The 12,350-nt window shown below is 32.5% G+C and overlaps 1 protein-coding gene across 1 annotated transcript in view; it reads right to left on the reverse strand.

The window, feature by feature from the left end:
• Positions 1 to 4,706, reverse strand: part of LOC100788731 (uncharacterized) — a 36,869-nt gene extending 32,163 nt beyond the window's left edge. The window contains exons 1-2 of the mRNA XM_003548564.5: positions 4,003 to 4,706; positions 2,650 to 2,799 (exon numbers count right to left, since the gene is read on the reverse strand). Of these exons, the coding sequence (XP_003548612.2) occupies positions 2,650 to 2,799; positions 4,003 to 4,561 (709 nt within the window). The 5' untranslated portion in view covers positions 4,562 to 4,706. The remainder of the gene's footprint in view (positions 1 to 2,649; positions 2,800 to 4,002) is intronic.
• Positions 4,707 to 12,350: the final 7,644 nt, after the last annotated feature.

Here is a 12,350-nt window from a genome sequence, read left to right on the forward strand (position 1 = left end):
AAGAATCCTGCTGTGATACCACTTGTTAGACAAATGGCCTCAGTTATCTTAAGAAGGAGGGGTTGAATTAAGATAACAAGAACTATTCCCCAATTTAAAATTTCGCTCTCTCTTTTTAGATTAACAATGCACCCTTAACATGAATTACTCAAAAGATAATTCAGAATAAACTTCTTTAAAGACAAAAGATAAATAGCAATAAATAAAAGAAGTTTAAGGGAAGAGAGAAATGCAAACTTGATTTATACTGGTTCGGTCACTTCCTGTGCCTACGTCCAGTCCTCAAGAAACCCACTTGAGATTTTCCACTCTCTTTATAAAATCCTTTTACAAAGTCTGAATCACACAGGGACAACCCTTCCCTTGTGTTTAGGAATCCTTTACAACAAGAGACCCTCAGTCTCTTAACCCTTTTTCAGAAGTAAAAAGAAAAGAAGAAGAAATCTCTCTTGAATGAGACAGATTGTACAATTCATAAACCAAGGAATTCCTTATTTGAATATGCAAGTGTTTGACCAAGGAATTCTTTGAGAGGATAAGACATTTCAATTTAGAAAAACTCTCTTAATCTTTTGAGAGGATAAAACTTTTTGGGCAATCAAAAACTCTCTCTTTTAAATTCATGTTTCCAAGTCACATATAAATAGACCTTTGATGGCCATTCATAAACCATTTGAATAGATGTGACTCTTGAAAGTTATTTTCTGAAAATCTCCTCTGGTAATCGATTACAATAATTGTGTAATCGATTACAGGCTTTAATATTTGAATTAAAACGTTTATTAGCTTCTGGTAATCGATTACCAATATGGTGTAATCGATTACACAACCTAAAATTTGAATTCAAATATTTAGTAGCTGTTGTAAACCATTTTTGGCCACTAGTAATCGATTACATCCTCTGGTAATCGATTACCAGAGAGTAAATCTCTTGAAAAACACTTTTTAACTCAAATTACTTGGCCAAACCTTTTGCTATATCAATTAGGAATTTCCTTCCTAATGTACTAGTGATCATCTTAAAGTTTGTGTCTTGTATTCTTGAATCATTGTCTTGCATTTAAACTTGAAAAGCGCATTTGCATCATTTGCATCAAATCATCATGATCATCATCAAAACATCAAAGTCATTTGCTTCTACATATGTCCAACTCAAACCATTCCGGCAACGCTCAGTCACCGGACCAACCCATTCGAAGCTCTCTAAACGCTTCTTCGGACCCTTCCAAGTTATCGCTCGTGTAGGTGCAGTAGCATATAAACTCCAACTTCCGGCGGACTCGCGCATCCACCCAGCCTTTCACTGCTCCTTGCTACGCGCCCACCACGGCCCACCTCCGCCATCAACAACACCCTGGTCCCTACTGGTTATCGGACAGAAACCTGTACCACAACCCCTTTGCATTCTCGATTCTAGAATGGATGCATCTACGTCTCCACCTACCCCAATGGTCCTGGTGCAATGGGAAGGGCAACCCCCCGAGGACACCTCCTGGGAACCGTGGGCCGAGATCCGCGAAATCTACCACCTTGAGGACAAGGTGGCATTTGGGGAAGGGAGTATTGTTAGCTACCAGAAAGAACCAGAACCCTCCACAGCTAGACCCGCGAGGATAGTCACCAGACCCAAGCACTTACGTGACTACGTGAGTTTAGGGCGCATGCAACACATGCAAATATTCGTTAATAAGCGCATGTATAATCTAGTTAGAAGCTGTTAGGGCCGTTATGACAGTTATAACCAAATGCATGTATCATCTGCAGTATATATATGACTGCACCCTATTAAATAAAGGCATGCAAAACATACAAGTTCTATCTTAGCTTTCAGGAGGCACCTTCCCTCAAAGAAGGAATCGCTTTCTCTTCACACTCTCTCTCTCCTCTATCTCGATACACCTAACAGTGTGTGAGGAATCGTTGAAAAAAAAACACTTCAGATTTGCACAGGAATGCCATGGACTAGATTTGCACACTAAGAAATCATAGATCTTTTCAATGACTTTTTTTTTTCTGTTTTGAGATCTACTCATCGATTGGGTTAGGGAGACGAGTAGATCATATAATCTGCTCCCACTCCTCAAAAGAAGAGGACTCGTACACAGTGAGGACTTGTGTATGTATTTGTCAATTGTTTTAGATCTACTTGTTGATTGGCTTAGGGGACGAGTATATCTACTCCATTTACAGATCTGTGTGCAATTTGGAATTTGATTGTAAATATCACACGTTTGTGGAAACTGGAAACTAATAAATACTACATTGGTTACAAACAAACGATGTAATAAAGCCCCATATTCTATTTTAGCGGAATTTACATCAATCGATTCTTGAATCCATAGATGTAGAATTATTTCCCTATATTAGTGTGGGTTTCACTATTTTAAGCGTTAAAAGCTTTGCATGTAACGCCCCGCCATCATATGAGCTTAAGAGAGCTCAACTAAAACCATCATAATGCCTATTGTTAGATGGTATAATCCTAACCCTCTTGAGCTCGTGAAAAAACTAATGACTGCTGATAAATAAATAAAAACTAATATAATAGCTTAGAATTCAATTGGAATTTTGGTTGAAAGTTATAAATTTGTATAACTGTATTATTATCTATTATAAAGGCTAAAAATAGCTAGAGGATAGAGAAAGTACAGTGATATATGATGCTCTTCACAAGTCCCATGTGAGTGTGGCTTCGGAAAACCTGTGGCATTTTGGCAAGTAGTTGAAGACAAGTTAATTCCTTCTCATCCTTTTCCATAGCAAGTTCTCTATTCATTCTTACTAGCCAAATTGCAACATCTGCACGAAAAATTAGTCAGCGTACAATCATCGACTTAGACGCACAGCATAAAAACAAATTAAAGTAGCAAGTTTACTAATCAATGAAGAGTTTAATAAATATGAATAATCGCTTCAAATTTTAGATCGTTTATTACTTTTGTTTATCAATTTCCAAAATATCCTCCTTTCTAATTCAAATAAGGAAATTAATCTAAAATACGAGGCACTCAAGTAATAATAAATTTTAACAATAATTTTTACATTCACTAATCTTTGGTATTAATCTCTCTGCACATGAGGGATAAGTTCGTTCTACATGAATCAACACGTGGCATAAATCAGATTACCTGGTGCTGCCTACCACATTAACCTCGTAATTACGGGGAAATTTCCATTCACAAAATTATTGCAATTGAAGTCTTCACCATATGACACAACGGCTTTGGTTTAGTTTTTTTAAAATAAAATAAAATCAGAACTAAGTTTATAATAAAAAAAATGGAAATTGAAGGCGTACGTACGTTGACACCTTATCAATAGGCCCAAATCATAAGAAAAGTTAAAAATTTAACACTTTTCTATTATTGGACTTTATTATTGATTAAAATTTATTAAAATTTATTAAAATAAAAAATTATTAATTAAAATTTATTAAAAATTATAAAAGTAGAAGAATAAAAAGTGAGACACATTAAAATTTATAGTTTTTAATAAATTTAAAATAATACTAAAAGATACTCATGTGTTTAAAAGTATGTATTGAAAATTGTGTTACTAATATTTTTCCTGTTTCAAAATAAATATTGTTCCATATTATTTTACATAAATAAAAAAATTAATAAATAAATAAAAAAGAAATTTTATAAATTAATCTTATTAAATAGATAAAAGAGGATAATATTAATATTATATTAAAAAATTAAAATATTTAAGTTTGATTCTTAATGAAAATAATTATTGATCAAATTTTATTTATTTTACGACCAAATCTTAAAATAATCTGGATCTCTTTCCTTTGATAAGCTGGAGAATTAAAATAAAATAAAGTTCAAAAATTAAAGTGACAGAAAATCACAACTAATATTATATTAAAAAGTTAAATGCTTATTTTTGAAATGTTTTTTTTTTAAATATTAGACTTATTTTGAAATCGAGGGAAGTATTTATTTATTTATTTATTTAATAGTTATATACACCCAAAAAGTAAAATGAAAGACATACCAAAATGTTGCCCCATGACACTGGCATGAAGAGCAGAATATTTGTCAGATCGATGCAAATGTTTTCGAAAATCTTCCATATTTCGTGTGCCTGTACGGTTGGCCATATGCTTGAGCATCTTCAGCTTTCCATGCATTGCAGCCATGAACAAAGGGGTTTCACCTCGGTGGTTTCTCATATCTAGCAATGTTCTCTTTTCCTCTAGTGATGATGATTGTTGTTGCAATAACAACTCATCTTCAATCTCAAACACAACATCAGCCATTTTCTTCTTCTTACAAAACACAACCTCGTGTAAAACCGTGTTCCCTTCGCGATTTTCCTTGCACAAAGCTTGCCACCTTTCTTCTTTTGGTAACATCTCTATCAATTCTCTGAGGAGTCGTGGGCTGTTAGAGCGAGTTGCAACATGGATGGCACTGTTCTCAAACAGATCAAACTGCTTGAGCAAGTTCTCCTGGTCGTCCTTCATTATTTTCTTGAAGTCTTCCCATCGTTTAGCCATGGCTGCTTTCTGAGCCAATTTCATTTTCTCATTAAACAATGGAATTTGTTCCATTCTCTCTCTTTCTCTCCCCTCTATTTCACAGCTCACTCTTTAGCACTGACCATGTAAGTCCACTCATTCTCATCATGCCCATATATCTATATGTGCACTTGGTAATTATGTTCACTCGCTTACAAGAGAGTGGGAGTGGATATATATCGGAATTGTATCATATAGCATAAATATGAAGTGACAACTTTTTCATCATGAGAAATAAATTTTTTAAGCTGATATGCGTTATGGACCATACAAGTATATCGATGGTCAAAATTAAAAGTTAATTAATAATAAATAATTATTTAAAATTTATTTTCGTTTTCATTTAATCTCGATCCTTTAAATATCATATAATGATTTATATTTATAGTTCTTATTTTATTATATTATATATTCATATCAATCATATTAATATCCTTAACACAACATATTTAATATAATTATTTATTAAAATATAACATAATTACCAAATAGATGTATATATATTTAAATTGAAAATTTCAATTTAATTATTCAATTTTAGAAATACAAAAAAGAATAAGAGAAAGACAAATTAAATTAGAAAAAGTTGTAATTTAATTTGACAAACGTATATCTATATGTTTAGATGCAATGAAATATTTGCAATTCTTCAAATTAATATTCACCCACCCAGTGATAAAAAAAAATTCACACGCCCACCCCACGTACTATACACACATACAAAGGTTTTGACGAAAAAGAAAAGAAAAAAAGTAGGAAGGTCACTATTAGGAATAAGATTTTGTTTATCAACAATTTATTACTTTTCATACCAAAAATAAATTGAGATATTTTTTGTTGTATTAAATATGTTTTTTTTCCTTTAAGTTTATTTTTTTAATTTTGGTTCCCGTAAATTTTTTTGTTATTTTTAGTTCTGTAAATTAATATATATATATATATATATATATATATATATATATATATATATATATATATATATATATATATATATATATTATTTTTGTTCACTTTAATTCTTATAAATCGTGGTTCTGCAATTTTGTTTCCTATAAGTTTATGATTTTATAATTTTGATCATATAAGTGTAAACTTTTAAGGATTAAAAATGAAAAAAATAGAATCTTAAATGAACTAAAAATAATAAAAAAGATTTACAAGGTAAAAAACACAAATTTACAATACTAAATAAACAAACAAAAAATTACATAGATCAAAATTAAAAAATAAAAATTTACAAAAACCAAAAATATATTTAAGCTTTATTTTATTGAACTTGTTTGATGTATCCATTGTTGACCAGGCTTAAACCCACAACTTCCACTTTGACATTGTGATATTCTAACCAATTGAACTAGAATCATGATTGGTTCCTTTAAGGAGTGGTTCTAGACAAAATAATAAATAAGAACTCTAAGAGTGTGTTTGGATGGAGGAATTTAAAATTCTGAAGAATTTTAAATACTTCAATTGAAATTCTTTTATTTTCAAAATTTTGTGTTTGGATAAAAAAAGGTTAAAATTATGAGGGTGAAAAAAAATGAATGAAAAAAAGAAAAGATATGATTGGTGTGCTAGTTATACGTGTTCCTCTACGTTCTCAGGCCCGATCATGTTCCACAATCTCACACGGTGTTTCTTGAAGAAGACGGTAAGAAGAGAATTTCAATTTCTCACCTTTTAGAAGGAAATTGAAATTCCAGATTTTTAGTTGTTTAAAATTCTATTTTAAAATTCCAAAATTTTAAATTATTTACAAAAAAACATCCAAACAATGAATTCTAGATTACAGAAATTCAAATTCTCTGATAAATTACTTTTCTCAATTATAATTCTCTATCCAAACATACTCTAAGATATATATTTTTTGGTAATTATGTTAAAAGGAAAAAGATATACACAATATGCAATATATAATTTTTTATGTAATTTTGTTTCTTAAAAATTCTCTTCATTTTCTTTTTTTCTCTATTTCTCTCTTCTATCATCTTCACATTATATATTTTTGTTTTTTATGATATATATATATATATATATATATATATATAATTTGAGTTGTTGCATGTTTCTTATCTTGTTAAAAATTAAATACTTTAAGTTATTATAATAAATTTATTATTACATGTTAATCTCTCACACTTACTTGAAAATTTATTTAACACTTAGTATTTTAATTTAAATAAAAAGAGACATAAAAATAAGAAAATAATTTTAATTTATTTATGAAAATAATATAAAAAATTTTACCGCACAATTATATATTTTTTTGACCCCTTTTAGTTATGGACTCTAGGCGATCCCACCCCTTGACTATGTCCAGGGCTGGTCCTCACTACAATACCAGGGGAAAAGGATTTTACAATTTTCTTTCAAGCTTTTTTTTTCTATTTTAGATTTGAATCATTTTGTTGTAAATGAAAGAGCTGATTTGTATATATTGATATCTATATCGATATGCATTTTAGTGAGATTAATATATATTACTCGTAATTTTTTTGTTATTGATATATTGATTGAAAATTTAATCAATGATTTTTTTTAGCATTGCTATATAGAACAAAGCAGTGTATACGAATTCCACACGAAAAAATTGGCTGCATACAATTGGTCGAATTATCAATTAAAAAATAAAATAAAAGGGAAAATTGATAGAAATCACGGCAAAAGTAATTAATGTATATGTTTGGTGTAATTCGTCTCGTACATGATAGGCATGGCAATGGGGCCCAAACTCTTGGGGCCCATCCTGGACCCGTCCTGATTTTGACGGAGAAAATTCAAATTGACCGGGATCGGGGTTGGGTTCAGATTTTTTCCGATAGCCAAAGTCTTATTCGGGGTCGAGGATGAGATTATTAATACTCCCGCCTTGAACCCGTCCCGCTAATAATTAATTTACAAAAATATCATTACATATATAACACATTAAAACATAAAACTATTAGATTGAATTTTATGCTAGTATTTGATTGAATTTTATGTTGTCATGTACAATCTAAAAATATGTTATGGTTGCTATTTAAAATTATATTTTTTATTTTATGAAAAATTATATTTTTTTTATAAAATTTTATAATCATGTCAGGGGTGGGTAAATATACATCCCTGTTGGATTTCAGGGACCGGGCGGGGAAGGAAATGGGGAGTCGGGGACGGGGGTAGGGTAAGCAAAACCTGACCCCGACCTACCCCGTTGCCATGTCTAATATAGTATTTCCCATTTTTTTGTTTATGTAAATATTTTTTTAGATTTTATAGTTAGATCTTGATATGAATCTAGATTATTAGTAACATTCAAACTTGCGAAATCTATAATAAAAAAATAGTGTTGGGATGTTTCATATTTTAATTCTTCCATTTCATATATATATAGCACTTAGTCAATTTTTGGAGAATAATAAATTGGTTATAAAACTTTATAGCATATTGGCAAATTCTTGGATCAGACTGGATTTGAATACTATTAGAAAAATACACTTTAAACATCGGTTATAAAACCGATGTTGAAAGCACCGATGTTAAATGTATTATTGTTAACATCGATTTTAATAACATCGGTTTTCGTAATACCCAATGTTATACACAAAGAACTGCAACAAAATAAGTGTATGCATGATGAATCTTGACGTCGGTTTTATAATAAAATCGATGTTAATGTTATATATTCACATCGGTTTTGTATTAAAACTGATGTTAATGTAATATATTAACATCGGTTTTCTAGTAAAACTGATGTTAATGTATTACATTAACATCGGTTTCACTAGAAAACCGATGTCAACGTTCATGATGCAAACACTTATTTTGTTGTAGTTCTTTGTATATAACATCGGTTATTTATAAATAACCAATGTTAACCTTTGTACTTTAACATTGGTTATTTATAAATAACCGATGTTAATATACACATGTTAACATCGGTTATGTATAAATAACCGATGTTAAAGCACAAATGTTAACATCGGTTATGTATAAATAACTGATGTTAAAGTTTGTATATTAACATTGGTTATTTATATAATCGATGTTAAGGTGCATGTTGACATCGGTTTTTGTAAATAACCGATGTTGTTTATTATATTAACATCGGTTTTTGTTAATAACCGATGTTGTTTTCAAGTTTTTTTTTATATAAACTTTCTGTTTTTATAATAAACCCAAAATTGTACCTGTAAAATGCAATTTCAGACCCAATTCACAGCAAATAAACATTTTATTATGCTTTGAAGTAGTTTTAATCATAATAAACATTGAATGATTGACTTATCATAAACAATTATCAACAAATGAATTCAATGTTCAAATTACATAGGAAATGTCAAAAATGTTAAACCAAAGTAAACTAAGCTAAACTTAATGTCCCTAAATCCTAGGTCTGATCTCTAACTCGGAGATAATATTGTGCCCACTGGATTCGCAACGCCTTTACTCTCTCTGGCTCCAATGGTCTAGGATCGTTAAAATACTGCATGATTAAATAAATGATAATAAGTTAATAATGTAATACAAATTATAAAAAAATTGAATTTGTTTGAAATAAACATACCACTTCCTAGTTATTCCTAAAACTTCCTAAAATGATGGTGGACATCCAGTGCATGACATAGTAGCCACACTCAGTACTTCCTTTTTGTCTATTACACTAAATACATAATGAAATTTGGATATTAATTAAACAATTAGTGTACAGACACATAAGAAATATATATATATAAGAGGAAGTTTTATGTAAATGACGTACCTTGACGACAATCCACCTAGCAGGAGCCTTTGATTTAGGCTGTGGAGCATCATCAAGACCTTTTAAAGCACTATTCCATGCGGGTAACAATTAAAAAGTGGTGTTGTTGAGGTATTTGAATGCAAATGCATTGAAAAGAATACTGACCTGTTAATTATCCCCTTAAGGTAGTTGTCTGGCCTGTTATGCAATGAACAAAATCAAACAACTAGGTGTTCGTTGGGCACAATGACCACCATCTGTCAGTGTCTACTGCAGTGGGGATGAATATGGGTTAGTATATTAGTAAACATTAATTTAATTCAGTTATTTTGTTCAAGACATACAAGTGAGCTTGTAACAAATCTTCTACACTTGGAGTCATCACATGCAGTCCTCTTGAACCCTTACCACCCACCCTATCATCATGCCGAGACTCAGGAAGGCCAACAGGTTTAGCCTTCTCAATGTATTCTGAACAAAATTCAATGACTTCTTCTACAATGTACCTCTAAAAAATAAATGCTTCTGGATGATATAGATTCTTTGTATACCCTTTTAAGATCTTCATGTATCGCTCAACCGGGTACATCCACCGTAGATAAACAGGACCACAACATTTGATTTCTCTGACCAGATGCACAATCAAGTGAATCATGATGTCAAAGAAAGCAAGGGGAAAATACATCTCTAACTGGCACAGTATAATTGCGGCCTCATTTTCCAGCTCATCAAACTTCACATGATCAATGACTTTGCTACATATAGCATGGAAAAAAAAGCACAGGAGAGTTATGGCTAACCTGAATTTGTTTGGCAAGATGTCTCGTATAGCCACGGCTAACAATTGTTGCATGAGCACGTGACAATCGTGAGACTTTAACCCTACAAGCTTAAGCTCCTTCAACTGCACAAGGCTCTTAATATTTGAAGAGTATCCTTGTGGAACCTTCACCCGACGAAGACACTGACAAAAACTTATCTTCTTCTTTTTGGACAAAGTATGGCAAGCTGGGGGCAAGTAAATTTTCTTCCCATCAGACCTTGGATGCAACTGTGATCGTATCCCCATATCAGCTAGATCTTGACAGATATTCAAGCCATCCTTCGTATTGCCTTGAATGTTAAAGAGCGTCCCAATCACACTGTCACAAACATTTTTCTCCATATGCATAACATCAATACAATGTCTAACGTCCAGTATGGAAGATCAAAGAAAATGGACCTCTTCTTCCATATGCAACTTTTACTTTTATCCTTCTTTTGGGTCTTTCCAAATACAGTATTCAGGTGTTGAACCCGCTGATATACCTGCTCACTAGTCAATAGTATCGGCGCAATATTGTGCTCTTGACTTCCATTAAAATCTTTTTTCAGTCGTCTGTAAGGATGATTGGGTGTTAGAAAACGGCGATGCCTACTGTAGAATGTTTTTCTTCCATGTTTTAGTTGTATGTAGCTTGTGTTTTCTTCATAGATGGGGCATGCATGATGACCCTTAACACTGTAACCGCTAAGATTCCCATATGCTGAAAAGTCATTAATGGTACAAAAAAGCATTGCACGCATTTCAAACGTCTCCTTGTGAAACGCATCAAAGACTACAACCCCCTCGTCCCACAACTTTCTCAGGTCTTCAACCAACGAACTTAGATAAACATCAATGTCATTTCCTGGTTGTCTTGGGCCTGATATCATCATAGACAACATCATGTATTTTCGCTTCATGCACAACCAAGGAGGCAAATTGTAAATTACTAGCAGAACTGGCCATGAAATGTGTTGAGTGCTTAAGGTGCCATATGGATTCATTCCATCACTGGCTAGTCCAAGTCTAAGATTTCGTGGCACTTTCTCGAAATTCGGATACAAACCATCAATCTTCTTCCACTGCGAGCAATCAGTCAGATGACGGATCATTCCATCAGAAATCCTTCCATTTGCATGCCATGCAAGGTCTTTTGCGTTGTCCTCGTTAGCAAAAAGACGCTTAAACCTTGGAATGTTTGGAAGATACCACAAAACCTTCGCTGGAGGGCCCTTCTTTGATTTTCATCAGAACTATTTTCCCCTTCATCCTTCACTTTGTACCGTGAAGTCCCACAGATAGGGCATTTGGACATTTCTTGGAATTCATGCTTGTACATTATGCAATCATTGGGGCAAGCATGAATCTTCTGATACTCCATACCCATCGAACACAGTATCTTTTTCGCATTATAGTAATTTTTAGGCAACGTGTTGTCATCTGGAAGCAGATTATGCACTACCTCAAGCAGTGAGGTGAAACTTTTGTCACTCCACCCATACTTGGTCTTCATATTAACCAGACTTAACACCGCAGACAACAGAGTTAAGGAATTCTTGCACCCCGTATACAAAGGCTTCTTTGAATCACTCTGCTATCCTTCATACACATGGGCATGTGCTTGCTGGAAAGACTATTGTCCAAGGTCACGAATCATGTCCTCCAAGCGATCTCCCATTTCTACATCAAACGGTTTAGATTGGGACCCACTCTGCATGTCTGTCACTTCACCATGCCATATCCATGTTGTGTAATTCTTCTTAATCCCATCACACAATAGATGGTCCCGTATGTCGTCCAATAGTTGTCGTGTTCGATTCAAACAGTTGATGCAAGGACAATAATATTTTCCTTCTTCATTCGGTCAACCTCTTTTTGAAGCAAATTGCAAGAACTGCTCGACGCCATCCTCATATTCTGAGCTCATGCGACTTTCATTCATCCAACTTCGATCCATCTAAGCAATTCCATGTATAAAAATCTCACTTTTTTATTTATAGGTGTGGTCCTATCCCATTTAGGAAGATTGTCTTTTATGTTAGCTTCAAACGTCAGGGTTAGCATTATTTTGAAAATTTTGACTAAATTTCAACAGCATTTCGCATTGGTTTCCAAGTACACGACATGACATCGGTGAAATGAATTTCCTGATAATCAAGTATGCACTCAGAGAACAACTTGAAATGCATTGAATCGAAATTTCATCAAATTAATCAAAATAATAATAACCTTAACGAATGAATCTAACATAAAAATACCAGTCTCCCCAAACTGTCCAAACGGACAATTCAAGA

This window comes from Glycine max, chromosome 16 (assembly GCF_000004515.6).
Source record: "Glycine max cultivar Williams 82 chromosome 16, Glycine_max_v4.0, whole genome shotgun sequence".
Taxonomy (NCBI): domain Eukaryota; kingdom Viridiplantae; phylum Streptophyta; class Magnoliopsida; order Fabales; family Fabaceae; genus Glycine; species Glycine max.